The sequence below is a fragment of the Hippopotamus amphibius genome, chromosome 4 (assembly GCF_030028045.1).
Source record: "Hippopotamus amphibius kiboko isolate mHipAmp2 chromosome 4, mHipAmp2.hap2, whole genome shotgun sequence".
In the NCBI taxonomy this organism is placed as follows: Eukaryota; Metazoa; Chordata; class Mammalia; order Artiodactyla; family Hippopotamidae; genus Hippopotamus; species Hippopotamus amphibius.
The window spans coordinates 43034499-43052153 of NC_080189.1; the positions used below are offsets into that span (position 1 = coordinate 43034499).

General features: G+C 35.3%; 1 protein-coding gene across 1 annotated transcript in view; it reads left to right on the top strand.

Moving 5' to 3' along the window:
* Nucleotides 1-16428, top strand: part of HERPUD2 (HERPUD family member 2) — a 41251-nt gene extending 24823 nt beyond the window's left edge. Inside the window, exons 6-9 of the mRNA XM_057732725.1 lie at nt 11267-11389; nt 13952-14275; nt 14982-15099; nt 15558-16428. Of these exons, the coding sequence (XP_057588708.1) occupies nt 11267-11389; nt 13952-14275; nt 14982-15099; nt 15558-15719 (727 nt within the window). The 3' untranslated portion in view covers nt 15720-16428. The remainder of the gene's footprint in view (nt 1-11266; nt 11390-13951; nt 14276-14981; nt 15100-15557) is intronic.
* Nucleotides 16429-17655: the final 1227 nt, after the last annotated feature.

A 17655-nucleotide genomic window follows, 5' to 3' on the forward strand; every position in this document is an offset into this window, starting at 1 on the left:
GGGGAACTAAGATCCTGCAAGCCATGTGGTGTGGCCAAAAAAAAAAGTTAATTCAAAATGAATTTGATTTAAATGTGAGACTTGAAACCATAAAACTCTTAGAGGAAAATCAGCTCCCTGACACTGGACTTGGTGATCATTTTTAGATTTGACAACCAAAGCAAAAATAAATGGGATTACATCAGACTAAAAAGCTTCTACACAGAGAAGCAAATCATCAACAAAATGAAAAGACAACCTACTGAATGGAAGAAAATATCTGCAAATCATATATCTGATAGGGGGTTAATATCCAAAATATGTAAACAACTCATACAATAGCAAAAACCCAAATAATCCAATTAAAAAATGGGCAGAGGATCTGAATAGACTTTTTTCCAAGAAGACATACAGATGGTCAGCACGCACATGAAAAGATATGCAACATCACTAATCATCAGGGCAATGCAAGTCAAAACCACAGTGAGATACTACCTCACACCTGTTAGAATGGCTGTTATTAAAAAGACAGATAACAATTGTTGGTCAGGATTATGGAGAAAAGGGAACCCTTGTGCACTGTTGGGAATGTAAATTGTTACAGCCACTATGGAAAACACTATGGAGTTTCCTCAAAAAATTAAAAATAGAACTACCATATGATCCATCAGTTCTACTTCTGAGTATTTATCTGAAGAAAATGAAAACACCTAATTTGAATAGATATATGTACCCCCATGTTCACTGCAGCATTATTTATAATAGCCATGATAAGGAAACAACCTAAGTGTCCATAGGTAATTTAATGGATAAAGAAATTATGGTAAATCTATACACAATGGAATACTATTCAGCCATAAAAAAGAAAAGTTATACCAGTTTACTCCTCCAATAACAGCTGTTGTTAAAGAGTGTGATTTCACATATGTACTTCCCAGTGTGATAAGTTGGAATGTCCTTTTAATTTGAGGCACAATAAAGAGACATTCTTTTTATTTTGTTTTGTGAAATGCTTATTTGTTGGCATGTTGGTATTTTAAGAAATTTGTTCATGACAGTTCTTTATCTAAAAGGATGTTAATACTTATTGAACGCTTAGCACAAGCTAGGCACTTATACATGCTTTGTTCACTGAACTTTATACCACTCTGTGTTCTAGGTACTATTCTCTCCCATTTTGTGGATGAGGAGAAGGAGGCTAAAAGGTTATGTAGCCTGCCTAAGTTCACAGAAGTGATCAGTAGCAGGACAGAATTCAAATCCATATCTGACTTGAAAGTCTGTGTTAACTGTCTTCTTGAAGTGAATATTTTGTCTGTCATTTGTTTCAGTATAATTTCCTAGGTTACCATTTGTATTTTCACTTCATTTGTAATGGTGTTTCTCTCCTCTCCGCTCTTCCTTTTAAAACTTTTCTCTAGTCCGATCTATTGGTCAGATTTTTAAGTATTGGTGACTGAATAAGCAAATTTGTTTGTAGGAGGACCTTGTGGCTTTTATTCAGGAAAAGTTTAGTTTAGAATTTGCTGTAGCTGGGCACTGAAGACAGGAAAATGAAGTATGTAGTTGCCCCCAATGGAAGTAGGTCAGATCGGCAAATAAATTGCCATTCACTGATGTGCTATCATGGTGTTGAAAAAATTCTGCAGGAGCCTGGAGGAGGGAGTGATTGTGTCTGCTTGGAGGAGGGGGTAGGGCTTCATAGTTAGCAACATTTGGGCTGTTCAGCAAGGGAGAACAAAGCAGTGTGAAGAGTCTTCAAAAGGCATATTCTGGAAACAAAGTGGGGATTCCATGCAGGTTTTCTGTGAAAGAATTTATTCCTGATTTTTGAAGTTTCCAGTTCCTTTCATCTCCTCTCCTTTATCATTCTTAACTTTAAAAAGCATAACTAATGAATGTCTATTATAAGGAACCCTTACTTAAACCTAACATTGAGCTTCAGCAATTGTTAATGGACAATTCTTCAACCATTCCCCTTTGCTCTTCCTTTTTTTCTTGGGCTGGAGTATTTTTAAAGTAAAATCTAGACATCACATCACTTCATTTCTAAATACTTTACTGTGTTTCTGTAACAGATATGGACTATAAGAATCACAATACCATTAGAACACGAAACAAAATTAAAAATTCTTTGTATCATTTAATACCCAATTCATGTTCCATTTCCCTGATTGTCTTTTTATGGTTGTTTTGATTGGATCAGTATTCAAAGAGATTGACCTACTGCATTTGGTTGATATTTCTTAAGGCTCTTCTAATCTAATTGCTATCCCTGCCTTTTTTTAACTCTGTGCCTTTTCTGTTGTTCTATGTAATTTCCCATAGTAGTCTAGATTTGGCCCACTACATCTTTGTGGCATCATTAATATTTTCCTTTGTTTTTATAGATTGCCTATAAACTGGTAGTTAGATCTAGAGCCCGATTAAATTCAGTTAAAATTCAACTTTTAAAAACTTATTTTTATTTATTTTTTTACTTTAGCTTATGTGGAAAATGTGAATTTTATTAAATCACTTTTATAGAACATTTTGACAATTGACTAACAAATAACAATGTAACTAACAAATTTTAGAATCTTAACAACATAGAAGTTTGATATTTACTCATGCAGTAGTCTGATTCTAGCATTTATCATTCCCACTTAGGTGATTTTTCTCCATCTGGTGATTCAGAGATCCAGGGTTTTTTCACTTTTGTATCTTTTCAAGACTCATAAGGAAATTCCCTGGCAGTCTAGTGGTAGGATTTGCCACTTTCACTGCTGGGGCCTGGGTTTGATCCCTGGTTGGGGAACTAAGCTCTCCCACAGGCTGCACTGCCAAAAACAAAAAACAGACAGACAGACAAAAAAACAAAAAAAAAAAAAAGGAAAAAAAGAAAGGGAGGGATAGAAGTTTGGGATTGACATATATACACTACTACATTGAAAATGGATAACCAAGAAGGACCTACTTTATAGCATAGGGAACTCAGCTCAATAATCTGCAATAACCTAAATGGGAAAAGAATTTGAAAAAGAGTAGATACTTGTGTGGGTATAACTGAATCACTTTGCTGTACACCTGTAACTAACACATGATTGTTAATCAACTATACTCCAATATAAAATAAAAATTTAAAAAAAGACTCATAAAATCTTGGAGTTTATCTGTATATACTTGGCAAATGAGGAGAAAATAGCATAGGGAAATACACCTACTTTGTAAATACCTTGGCCTAGAAGTGATATATTCCATTGTCACTCACATTCCTTGAGCAAGAACTAGCCACATAGCTCAGTGATTTGCAAGAGGAGCTAGGAAATGCAATCCCTAGCTGGGGAGGCACTTCCTAGCAAAAACTCAAGGAGGAAAACTATAGGAGGGAAAAACAAATTTTGGTGAACACATCATTATATTTCCTTTCCTAGTAATGATAAGAATATTTTATCAATATTTGCTTGCTTTGTGCCAGACATTGTTTGATGTGCTTTATATATATATATATATATATATAAATTTAATAACCCTATGGGATAGGAAATGTTCTCATGCTTATATAAGGAAACAGGCACAGAGGATGCTCCAGAATATATTTTACAAATGATTTTCGTATGATAGGAACTGAATCTTACTGTGATTTTTAGGAAGAAATAGTAAATTGTATTTATATACAATACTAAAATGGAATGTGGATATAAATATAGATCAAAGAATACAAGTTTTATTGAAAAAATTTTAAAACATTTGGATGTATCATGAAGCAACACCTCATACTTCTGTCACAGCTGGTCCCATTTAAAAATTTTTCATACATGAAATTATTTCATGATTAGTAGGTGTTTTCAAATGCTGTTTTTAACTGATAAATACTAGAGATTTGGTTACTATATCATATGTTTCTATCATGTAAACAGATAATTGCCAAAGATAAGGAAAAGTCCATTTTCTCTGTATGCTAGTACTTCTGATTTGGATAATTTTAACCTAAAGAATTTGCTAATTTCCATCACTCTGCTTTAGATTTGAACAAACCAGGAAAGGATTTGTTACCTACTTGATGACTATGTGGCCTGCTTTAGGCCATTAAAAAATTATTTTGTAATGACTGAAAATTTGCAAAAATTCTGAAGTTATTTTTTGTAATAGACTGGTTAGACACTTAAGAAAACACACACATATTAAAAACATGAAATCATTGTTTTTCATTTCCATTTCCATATATTGTCTTCTTTGAGCAACCTATCTGATTAAGCCCCTTTAGTCTGTATTCTAATCTGTATAATGAGGCCAAATGCAAACCTGATTCCACATACTATAAATTATAAACATTGTAGGTAGTAATGTTTAATTATTTGGGTGACAAGATCAGTTATAGAATGAAAGATGACAATGTGTGGAAATGGAAAAGGGAAATACTGATTTCATGTTTTTAATCTGTGTGCGTTCTCTCTTTTTTTTTTATAAATTTATTTATTTATTTTATTGGCTGTGTTGGGTCTTTTTTTCTCCCCCCCCAGGTTTTTTTTTTTTTTTTTTAAAGCTCTTTATTGGAATATAATTGCTTTACACTCTTGTACCAGCTTATGAGGTACACCAAAGTCAATCAGCTGTATTTATACACATATCCCCATATCCCCTCCCTCTCAAGACTCCCCCCCACCCTCCCTGTCCCGGCCCTCTAAGGCATCACCCATCATCTAGTTGATCTCCCTTTGTTATACAGCAACTTCCCACTAGCTATCTGTTTTACAGTTGGTAGTATATATATGTCTATGCTACTCTCTCACTTCGTCCCAGCTTCCCCGTCGCCCCCAAATCCCGTGTCCTCCAATCCATTCTCTGCATCTGCATCCTTATTCTTGTCTTGTCACTGGGTTCATCAGCACCATTTTTTTTTTTTTTTTTGCTGCGCGCGGGCTTTCTTTTAGTTCCGGTGAGTGGGAGCTACTCTTCCTTGTGGTGCGTGGGCTCCTCATTGCCGTGGCTTCTCTTGTTGCAGAGCATGGGCTCTATGCACATGGGCTTCAGTACTTGCAGCACATGGGCTCAACAGTTGTGGCTCATGGGCTCTAAAGCGCAGGCTCAATAGTTGTGGTGCACGGGCTTAGTTGCTTCACAGCATGTGGGATCTTCCTGGAGCAGGGATCCCACCCATGTCCCCTGCATTGGCAGGTGGATTCTTAACCACTGCGCCACCTAGGAAGCCCTGTGTGCGTTCTCTTAAGTGTCCTTCCTTCCCTCCCTCCCTTCCTTTGTAGGTAGTGCTGTGTCCTTGCATCACTTCAGGAGGCACCTAAAGTTTGGCTGTCTTATTACCTCTACTCATGTTAAAGTTGATCAGTGGGTTCAGGTGGCCAGCCTGATCTTCCATCATACATTTTCTTTGTCAGCCTTTTAGTAGTCAGTGATAATCATTGACTAGATCCATTATTTTATTAATTGTTACAAAATGGTAAGTTCCTAATTCTGTCATTTCTCCTGTTTATTAGCTGTGCTTCTTGTATAAAGAACGTTCATCATTTTGTTATCCTAAAATACAGTCCCTTCAAGAAAGGCTTGATAAATGCTGGGTTCTTTATCAGTTTTCAGAGTAGTAGTTTCCCTAGTAACCATGAAAGGTGATGAATGAGGTTTTCTGGTTTTGTTTTTTTAGAGTATCAATGTGAACTTAAGGCTTTTTTTTTTTTTTAGATTTTTTTTTTTTTGATGTGGACCATTTAAAAAGTCTTTATTGAATTTGTTTCAGTATTGCTTCTGTTCTATGCCTTGGCCCTTTGGCCCCAAGGCATGCAGGATCCTAGCTCCCTGATCAGGGATTGAATCCACACCCCCAGCATTGAAAGTGGAAGTCTTAACCACTGGACCGGCCAGGGAAGTCCCTGAACTTAAGGCTTTTAATATGTTTGTGTTTGGTGTACAGACTATCTACTGAAAGAATGTAGTCATTCATCTTGATAGTCTTTTGATAGTATTGATTCATCTTTGGCCTGTGGGAGCCTGTTCAATTTTCTACTGTGTCCTATTGCATTATTTTAGTAATTTTGAATAATGTCCTAGATTCATACTTGACTAGACTTCCCAGGCTCATCCTGATCCTATTCCCAGGGAATGCTGTTGAGAAATAGTATTTATAGTTTAAAATTTTTATGGGTTTTTTTTTTTTTGAGTGTGATTTTCATCTTTATTGTTGTGCATCACTTTCTTTGAAAAACAAACAAATCTGTTTATCACTTTACCATAGGAAACAGGGGCAGTTGATAAAGAAGGTATAATAGGTAGAAAAAAAATAACTGTGGCTTTGAAGTTGCCACTCTGTCCTAACAACAAATAAAAAACTGAACAGACGGAAAAATCAGTGACTCTTAGATCTGTCAGAGATGTGAGGTCATAGGGCAGACTGCTGCCCCTCAAATTGGAGAGACAGACAGACATATACAGAGAATCACAACTTAATGAAGCAGAAATTCATGAGGAGAAACCTCCACGGGAACCAGTGCTGGGCTAGGAAAACCTGAATTGTAATTGATGAATTACAGTTAACAGTAAGCTGCGCTGGAGGGTCACTGTGGAAAACTCTAGGAGTTAAAAACTCCAGAGGGACCCAGTCATATGGGGGTCCCCACGCGGTTGTGAGTTTTGCTTCTAGGAGCTTGACCAGGTCCTCATAGTAAATATCAGAGAGGAATTCCTTCATGTTTCTAGCAGGCAGAGCGGGAAAGAAAATGATTTGGAAATATGTCAGATCATTCTGTTCTGCTTAACAAGGTCTGCCCTCTGGAGAACTATTTTCCCCGAACCTTACATGCTAGAGTTTATTTCAGAGTCTAACCTACTTGGGGGAAGGAACTTCACAGTGCCTCTCCTTATTCCCTCCCCTTAGGTGGGACAGGATGGGTAGAAGGGATTGGAATTGGGTGTTTCCCTTCTCCCCAAGTATGGTTCTTTTTTGTCTTTAGAATTTATCCTATTATAGTTAGAATACTATGTTTTGAAGTTAGTAGAATAAATCTTCTCTGTGTAGTATGCTATCAGACTTGGTACACAAGTTCATTTGTTTCTGTTTCTTTGAATTTTTTTTGTCTTATTATTTTTTTCTTTTTGATTTAGCTTTTTTCTTAATTGCATAAAACACTTCTATGGTTCTAGTCTCAAATCTATAAAACAAGATACATTCAGAGAGCCCTGCTTTCATTTTATTCCCTTTTCCTGTTCTCTCTCTCTCCATAATAGGTAACTACTTTTTAAAAAAAATAAATTTATTTATTTATCCATTGGCTGTGTTGGGTCTTCGTTGTGGTGTGCAGGCTTCTTAGGGTGGTGGCTTCTCTTGTTGCAGAGCATGGGCTATAGGCATGCAGGCTTCAGTAGTTGTGGCTTGTGGGCTCTAGATCACAGGCTCAGTAGTTGTGATGCATGGGCTTAGTTGCTCTGTGGCATGTGGGATCTTCCCAGACCAGGGATCGAACCAGTGTCCCCTGCATTGGCAGGGAGATTCTTAAACACTGTGCCACCAGGGAAGTCCAGTAGGTAACTACTTTTATTACTTTCTGGTGTTGGTTTATCCTTCCACTGTTTCACTGTGAAAATTTAAGGAAGTGTGTATATACACATGTATGCACAATGTATATACACACACATATATGTATATGTGCACACACATATAAATATATTTCTCATTCTGACATGAAAGATAGCATATTATAGATATTCTGTACCTTGCTTTGTAACAAAATATCACTTAACAAAATATCCAGGAGCTCACTCAGTAGGAGGATATGGAAGTCTTCATTCCTATTTACATCTGCATACCAATTCACTGATCCAGTTTCCTATTGATGAATATTTGAGTTATTTCCCGTCTTTACTGTTAGAAATAGTGTTGTAATGAATAGCTTTGTGCATACATCATTTCAAGTTTTTGCTATTTTTTTTAGGATGGACTCCTAGAAGTAGAAGTAGGTCAGAGTAGATAGATCAGAGAGTAAATGCCTTCATAGGAGTGAAGTTAAAAACAGGTGATTTCAGCATGCTGATTAGTGCTATGATAAGATTCTCTCTTTCTAATCATGAGCTACTGTCCTTGTTTTCAGTTTCTCTCTTTTAATAGGAGAAAGAAGGCTGGGAGTGGGAGTAGGTTGAGTGTGTGGTTCCTAAGAGGGATGAGTACATACAAAGACTTAAAGGGCAGACATGTGAAAATTTTTTTCATATTTCTTAAGCTAATTTACAGAAGCAGAATTACTGGGCAGTTGAGTATAAGTGAACATTTTTAAAGGTATTTAATTTTATGAAATTTTTTTTTTAAAGCCTTATTCCAATGTATCCTTCTAGCAGTGAAAGAGTTGAGTTTCACTTACAACCCTTGCCAACACTGGATATTGGCAGATAAAAAATCCGTATTTTTATTTTATTTGCATTCATTTGGTGTCCTAATGATTATTTCCATTTCTATATGTTCTTTATATAGAAAAGATATTAACTACTATTTATTGCAAATATTTTTTTCTAAGCTCTGTCTCTTTAACTTTTTGTTATCAAAAACGTTATCTTTTTTGTGCTTTCCTCTATAGCTTATAGTTAGGAAGGTCTTCCTCCTTCCAAGGCTTTGGTAGGTGATCAATTCTAATTGCTTCTAGATTTTCTGTAGTTTAACTCTTAATACTTTATTTTAGTCTACTTGAAATTCATTTGAATATGGAATGATGTGACACTTTAAACTCCATTCCCCCAGCTACCAATTTGATCATCACTTTTCCTAGCTCCAAATAATAATTCTCTATTGTGTTATTTAATAATACATCCTCCAGAATATATTAAATTCTTATGTAATGTTTCACTACTCTATTATTATGTATTTTAACAATAACTTTAAATTTTTGTATAAAGTAAGCTCTTTATTTCTTGTTTTCTGTAGAGTACCAAATATATAACATCTTGTCTGAAGGATAAGTAACACAGCTGAAAGTTGTAGTATACATCCTGGGCCTGGAATGTATCTTAGCAATTATGTAGTCCAGCAGTTTTTAACTTATTGGTGAGAAAAGGAAGAAGCATATGGGAATCATCTACGGAAACTTTAATTAATTTTCTTGACAACGTAATTTCAGTAATCACATTTATGTTTTCAGCTGCAGGAGGGTGAGGTGGGAAGCTATAGTAATTTTTTCTAAGTGATTGTTAGTGGCCTTTTCTTCCCTTGACCTTTAAAAACAGTGACAAAGTCCAGTCTTCACATTTAACAGTTGAAGTAGTGGATTTGTGTGAGGTTATATTTCCTCTTAGTGGTAGAAATTGGTTGAGCTACTTTTAGGGGGATGAGTTTTTTCTTAGTTGGAAATACTAAGAAAATTTAAATATATACCTAGATACAGACTCATATTGTTGCTAATACGTGATTTAGGTAGTTTTCATTTTGCTCAGATGCATTAGTTCACTGATGGAAATGCTAAGAGCATTTATACAAATGTCAAAACATTTATACAAATGTTTTATAATATGTCTCTGCTCCAGTGGTATGACTTTCTCTCCAGATTGATCACTAATTGATATCTTTTTAAAGGTATAGCTGGGGTAAGGTTCTTTTCCTCTTCTTATACAGGACTTGTTTATCAGGAGCTGGGAGGAACTCTCATGGAGGCTTCTCTCCTTTTCCTTCTTCCTTCAGTACGTGGGAAAGCTTGGGAAGTAGTGGGAGGGCCGCATTCAGGAGGTAGAAGGATCTTCCGAGGATGGGAGCCCCTGTACAGCTCCTATTATTTCTCCAAGGATGAGGAAATTTCAGGTTATGTGTAGGAGATTTGATGCTTTAATCTAGCACCAAGTTGCCTTCAGTACAGTTTGTTGATAAGTTTCAGCCTCCCAAGCTCTTCTAAATTAGGTTTCTATAATCAGTTTTTACTAATTGTATGTTAACAGTCTTTAGAATATAAAATTAAAGTTGATGAATTTGTTAATTATTCTTGTCTCACTCTGGATAGATCAAACTAACATTAGCTAAGATAAAATTCAAGTAATATGAAGAAAAGGAGAGTTAGGAAATTTACAAATTATGCATTTACTTACGTCTATCCCTGTAGTTGTCTTGATGTATGCAAATTTCAGCAAATCTCACATTACACACTTTGGAATCCTGTTCAGAGTTAGTGGTAAGGGAGAGTAAAAATAAAAATAGCTTAACATTTATTGAGTACAGACTAAAACCCTGTGAGGAAGATTCTATTATTAGCCCCATTTTAGAGATGAGGAAACTGAGGCATAGAGAAGTTAAATGTGACTGGCCACAAATTTTACTGAATTAATAGAATTTTAATCTACTTTAGGAATGCATGTATAAATATGTTCTGCTAATGTTGATTCTTTAACTAAAAAGTACTTTACAGATTTTTTTTTCACATCTTTGCAATTTATTTTTTATTTTAATTTTATTTTTTAAGAACTTTTATTGAGATACAATTGACAAACAATAAACTGCATATATTTAAAGTGTACAATTTGATATTTTTTTTCTTATTAGTAATGTATATATGGCAGTCCCAATCTCCCAGTTCATTCCCCCCCAACCGCTGCCCCGCTTTCCCCACTTGGTGTCCATGTGTTTGTTCTCTCTCTATTTCTGCCTTGCAAACCAGTTGATTTGTACCATTTTTCTGTATTCTGCATATATGTGTTAATATACGATATATTTTTTCTCTTTCTGACTCACTTCACTCTGTATGACAGTCTCTAGGTCCATCCATGTCTCTACAGATGTCCCAGTTTCATTGCTTTTTACAGCTGAGTAATATTCCATTGCATGTATATACCACATCTTCTTTATCCATTCATCTGTTGATGGACATTTAGGCTGCTTCCATGTCCTGGCTATTGTAAATAGTGCTGCAGTGAACACTGGACTGCATGTGTCTTTTACAGATTTTTATAGTGTTCATTTTTTATTTTACAGTTGATAGTTGCTATGTTTTAAATAATATTTTGTTACTAATGTAAAATATCCTTTTGCTAATTCCCCCAAGTTTAGGGTTTTGGTTCTCATGGAGAATGTACTAAAAATGTAATGAAAGTATTTTTTCTCATTAAAATTGGGCTGTGATGTTACTTGTTCTATATACTTGGGGTCAGGGTCATCTTATATAAGCCATATAATGTCTTACTTGAGGAATGTTGAAAATAAGTATTTTTCTTTTCATTAAGATTTAATACATTTTGTTAATGGATGACTTGTAGTTCAGAAGTTAAAATGTAGAGAAATGCTTTCAGCTTCTTCTAGAGCATTAAAATACATTTCTTTATTACTCTGTTGCAGAAATGTAGACAACCAGCTTCCTGGGCAGGCTGTTCCTGTTGGATTCCCAGTGTATCCTGCCTTCAGCCCACTGCAGATACTGTGGTGGCAACAGATGTATGCTCGTCAGTATTATATGCAATAGTAAGTTAATTTGAGTTTATTTTTTCACTTGTTATTTGCTTTATTTTCTTTCTCATCCTAAGTAAGTTGACTTGGGATTTCATTTACTGATGTATTTCATTGGTTTTTAAAAATTATTTTAAATTATTTAGCTAAAGGAAAAAGGGTTCAGATCCTATTCATATCAACTAAACCTATTCTCTACTTCTCCCTCTCTCCTCTAATTATATTTAGCAGTATTCAGGCGCTTTCTTTAATATAACATTTAATCTATTTAAGAGGAGAAAACTTAGGAAAGTTTCACTGAAAGGCAGCAAATCTGTGTGCAGATAGGAATAAAAAAGGGAATAGAAAGAATCATGTCAGGGAGGCATCAATATGATGTAGGGCTCAGTTGCGGCTAAATATGCTTTCTGGACTGTCGGTATTTTAGTAAGTCTTATTTCTGATCAGCATGGAACAGTCTTAGCACCAAATGCAGTTTCTTGGTTTTCTTTCTTCTGGACGCCCTATGTACTCATTTAACATTTCTAGCTTCTCTTTAGTGTTTTCCTCTCCTTGTTTCTGTGATTCTGTTATCCTCTTCATTCTTTCTGTCTTTCTGAGCACTCATTTTGTGTCCTTTGATAGCCTTTTTTTCCCCTTTTTCTAAATGGTAACATTTCTTGCTCAATTAGGTATTTGTTTACTTACCATGTGCCTTGTGATACTCAGTCTGGTAGGGAAGATAGGGTTCAGTCCTGAGCCAGTCCTCTTGGATTTCCTTTTTCCATGGCCTTAGTTGTTAGCTCTCTGTGGTTATTCCCAGTTCTTCATCTCCTGTGCCTCATCTTGTGTCTCCACTTAATTGCTGGAGATTTCCATAGAGAAATTTGCCTTTCCCTTAAATTCAAATTGTGTCTGAAATTTGACTGCACCATCCTCTTAAGTGCATTCTCCTTCTTGACTTCCTTGTCAGTGATACTGTCTCTTCTTAATCATCCTCCAAGCTTTTAACCTTAATCAGCTTTGATTCTGGCTTCTGTGATCCCTGAACCCAACAACTTACCAAGATAAGTTAGTATGTTGTTTCTAGCTTTTGTCCTTCTGTATCTTACTTCCAATATTTTGCCCAGATCTTTTCTAATATTAGACCAACTTTACTGCAATCGCTCTTTTTCCTTTTAGGCTCTTTACTGTATTTCATTGTACTACTGCCACGTTAACTTGCTTAACACGTAACTGAGTCCATTATTCTCCATCCCCTAAAATATCTGATGGCTTCTTGCTTACAGTGTGAAGTCTTTCCTCTAAACCTTACCCCATAAAGCTAACCTGCTTTATTAACTTTGTATCCCAATGCTCCCCTGCACAACCCCTTGGCTCTAGGCAGGCTCTTCATCTCTTACCTGTCAGCATAGTAATGGTTATCATTTGAGTGACTGCTTTGTCCTTAATACTGCACTAGATGCTTTACACCCCTTGTCTTGTTTATAACCTCATAAGAACTGTGTAAGAAAAGTGGGGCTTATTATAGTTTGCTACTGAATCATATAATCTTATGTACATCATTTAACTTCTGAGCCTCAAGTTTTCACCTTTAATGAAATAACTCACCTATGAATCAGAATGTCTATGAGATGGGAAGTGTTTTAGAAATGATAAAGCCCTCTACAGATACAGTGTATTAGATACTGGCTTAAATAGGCTTTTGTAGCCTGGAAAACTTCTATTTTATTTTATTTTGCTATCTTGATTTGAAAACTTTTTATTGTAGAGAAATTTCAGCATATAAAATTATAGATAGGCTAGTAAAATGAATTCCTGTGTTCTCATCACCCAGCTTTTCAACATTTATCAATTCATGACAGTGTGGTTCTACAACTTTCCTCCCTTTGCTAAATAATTTAAAGCAAACTTCAGATATATTATCATTTTTCTGGGAGTGTTTTACAGGAAAATTTATTCTGACTTTTAAGCAATCAAATTATAAGCAAACTTCAGGACCACAATTCTTCATAACTTGACAAGGACCTACACCAGCGTTCTCCAGATGGAGTTCCCAAAAGCCAGGATTGAGGGATTGTTATCTGGGATCTAGTTAATATTTTAAAATACTAATACAAATCATTTATCACTGAGAGTGGAATCACAGGGTAATGATTAATGTACTTTTTTAGACAAATCTTTCAAAACATGGGTCTGAGGGGAGAGGTGGTGGGTGTGGGGGGTATTTATCCTATGTAGAATAGCAAAAGAGGCCATTAGTGAAAAGTTTTGGAAAAAGATCTGGTCATTACCTTATAATTTAGTGAAAGAGAGAAACAATAGTGATGACATGGCTGTTCTTATCTCTTCCACCTCTCCCCTGCTATCCTAGACTACCAGGCTGGAAGAACATCCTTTCCTGAGCTACTCCTACCATCCATATTGACTCCACTTTTCCACTGGGAATTATGCTTCCTAGAAAATGAGGTGCAGGAGTTATAATATTCCATATTAGGTTTATGAAAAATACATATGGCTTCCCAGGAAGTTTTGAAAAATATAATACAGTATATAAATTTTCTTTCTTTTTAATATTTATTTTGGTGAATATTTCAGTCAAGCTGCAGTTTCAGCTCAGGCCACATCAAATGCCAACCCAGCCCAGACTGCTGCTTCACAGCCTCTAAATTTGGCACATGTTCCTGGAGAAGAACCCCCACCAGCGCCAAACCTAGTGGCCCAAGAAAATCGACCCATGAATGAGAATGTTCAAATGAATGCACAGGGAGGTCCAGTGCTAAACGAAGAAGACTTCAATCGAGACTGGCTAGACTGGATGTACACGTTCTCACGAGCTGCAATTCTCCTTAGCATTGTATACTTCTATTCTTCTTTTAGTCGGTTTATCATGGTAATGGGAGCCATGCTACTGGTTTATTTGTGAGTGACGTTCATTCACTTTTTTGGGTTTCTTTTAATTACCTTCTAAAACTTCAGCATGGAATCCAGCATGTGGTAGTTCGTTGTGAATGCTGAGTGAAGGAATATGAATGTTAGGCTTCAGATATCTGGCATCAAAGGCAAAGCAGATTATGTTTCATAATAACATTTATCAAAATTGTCTAGAAGCAGGTTTTTTTCCTTTATTGTCTTTTATAAAATTTGTTAGTTCAGTTAGACATGCTCTATCAATTACTTAGAACTTGAGGAGTGTATGATGCAGTCTTGCAGAGGATATTCTTTTTAATTAATTATGGTTATCAGTAGTAAGTCCTATAGGTATAGGTTAGATTTTTTTTCATAAGCAGACTAACTGTACCTTGTCCCCGCCCCCCCCTTTCCCAAGAGGCAAATATCTAGTTGAATTTCATTTAAAAAAATATCAAAAAATGATTTTATGACTCTTGATATGTCTTAATACCTAGCAGAGAGTCAGTTAAGCTCATGATAAACTTTAGACTTAAATTGATGCCTGTTTTCCTATCATTGCTTTGAGAGGGGTAGTTCTTGGCCTAAAGTAGGAGATTTGGTCTTTTCATTTATCATAGTTCTGATCATTTTTCTCTTGTAGTACACTAATGTTTCACAGTGTCGCAAATAAAAACAGTTGTGACTTATTTTCTTTTCTCTTTATTTTACTGAGCAGACACCAAGCTGGATGGTTTCCTTTCAGGCAAGAAGGAGGTCAGCAGCAGGCTCCCAACAATAACGCCGAAGTTAACAATGATGTGCAGAATGCAAACAATCTGGAACTTGAAGAAATGGTATGCAAATGAGGTTTTTGTATACTTTAAATATAGAGGTTTCTTCAGCACTGTATGAGACCAACATAATAAAAGAATCTTGGGGTATTCCATAGTACTGAAGAAAAGTTAACACGTAAATGCATGGTTTCATCCAGGAGAACTTAAAATACTGAGTCAGTCATGTATTAGAATTAAGTGGAAAGAACTAACATCATTCTTCCTAAAAATAGCCAAGAAAGAAAATTATGCACCCATTGAGAATTTATTGTATTAAATTGGCCATTATCCCTTTGAAATTGAACAAGGAAGAATTTATCAATTTTGGATTTGAAGATTTCTAATGACCAGATAGTTCCACTTCCTTATTATATGCTCATATTCCTTCTTTGGGAAGAATTTAACTCTCTCCTTTTCTGTCATGAATTAATGCTAGCTGTTCAGATCACTTAGGAATATGTTTCTTGTTTTGTTTGAAGGAGCGTCTTATGGATGATGGGCTTGAAGATGAGAGTGGAGAAGATGCAGGTGAAGATGCCAGTGCAATTCAGAGGCCTGGATTAATGGCGTCAGCCTGGTCTTTTATCACCACCTTCTTTACTTCACTAATACCAGAGGGGCCTCCCCAGGTTGCCAATTAGATCTGAAAAACTGTGCTAGCTGCAAAGGCGGGTCTGAATTTAGGAAAGTGTTTTAAATAACAGTGCAATTTCAAAAAAATTTATTACTTTCTTTTCATCATCATGTACAGAGGTGTTTTTTTCTTTAAGCTTCTCATGCATATGAATATTTTAAGCACAAATGGACTACTAAATGTGTGATTTTTTTTTTTTTTAATATCCTAACAAAACATAGTGTAATAATACTGGTCTTCCAGGTTTTATTAATTTCAATTATGTATATTATACCAAGACAGACCTGTTTGTGTGTCTTATTTCTTTAAAGAGCTGCTTCACATATAAATGTCTATGGCTAATATCCCAGCCCTTCAATGTATAATTTGAATAAACATATCTATTTTCTGTGAATTATCCTGAAAGTTTTAAACAGAATGACCTCATAGTTTTTAACAAAGAATATTATTTACCTAAAATGTGCTAGTAGCATCTTGCCCAGCCATAAAGCAATAAACTTCTCAATAATCTTAATTTTGACATTTGGATAAATGGAAACTTTCTATTTTAAGGGCATGTATCCCATCAATTGGAACTAGTACCTTAAAAAAAAAGGCAGCTCTTCAGTGGAATTAATAGTGATGTAAAATGTTTGATATAGGCAGTACTTTTATAAAATAAGATTCTGGAAATCACTCCCTGTAATTTTTTAAAATAAAACGTCAGTTATGGTAAACTGTCTTATGGGATATTTATTCAAACTCTTCCATAATGTACCCATTACATGCAAAAATCTATGTAAATTTCAGTAGTTTTGGAATTGCTGAAGTCTTCAAGGTCATTTTCACCTCTTTCCATTCCAGATGGGTATCTTCTAGTTCTCAGGTAGTCTGAAACCTCATTAGTTTATTTAAAAATCCCTGTGAAAGTCAATTCAATATTTCTTAAGAAAGGTAATCTCTTATAGGGTAGCTAATTAAAATTGAATAAATGAGGATAGGAGAACTTACTATGGAAGAACTTTATCTCACATGAAATGTATTATAAAGTTATATATGATACTGATACAGTAATATATGATTAGATAATAGAACAAAATATAAGATTAAGAAGACTCCATGAATTATTCTCTAAGTTGTTTACTTTTAATGATAAAGGGACATTTCAAGGGTAACTGGTTAACCCTTTGAAAAGTAAAACTAGGCTTCCGTTTATAGATATCAGTCAAGACATCATGATTGAATAAGAGCAGTTCAGCCACGAAATTACTAATAGAAAATACAGATGAATACTTATATAATATTGGGATGAGAAAATACCTTTATGGCAGGATCCCTAAAAGAAAAGGCTGCTTATGTATATAATGTTTTGACATAAAATTAAAAGGAAAACAATTAGGAAAAAATATTTAAAAGGTGATAAGCAAGTCTTAAATTTAGCTTAAAAAAAAAAAAAGACAAAAATCCTAATAGGAAATGGGCAAGGGTAATCTCTTAGTCAGCTTAGGCTGCTATGACAAATTACTATAGACTGGGTGGCTTAAACAACAAACATTTATTTTTCACAGTTCTTGAGGCTGTGAAGTCCAAGACCAAGGTGCTGGCAGATTCAGTATCTGGTGAAGTCCTTCTTCCTGGCCTGTCCCCTCAGAACATTTAAAATTGCAGTTCTTTTTGTTTGGAACACAGTGCAGTCCTTCTTTTCCTGGTTAACATTTACTAATCATCAGATCTCAGCTAAAGGCCTTTGCACTTAGCACCGTTGGTAGTTTACGTTTATTTCCTTATTTGTCTCTCCTACAAAACATGAGCACTGTGAGGCTGGGGAGTGAATTTATGCTCATTAGTATAGGCCCCATCCTAGAAGAGTGCTCAGTAGTTAGTTCAGTACTGAATGAGTGATTGAAAGTGTGCACATTCTTTGAATCACAAAAAGTTTGGAAGGGTATCATGCATGTGTGATT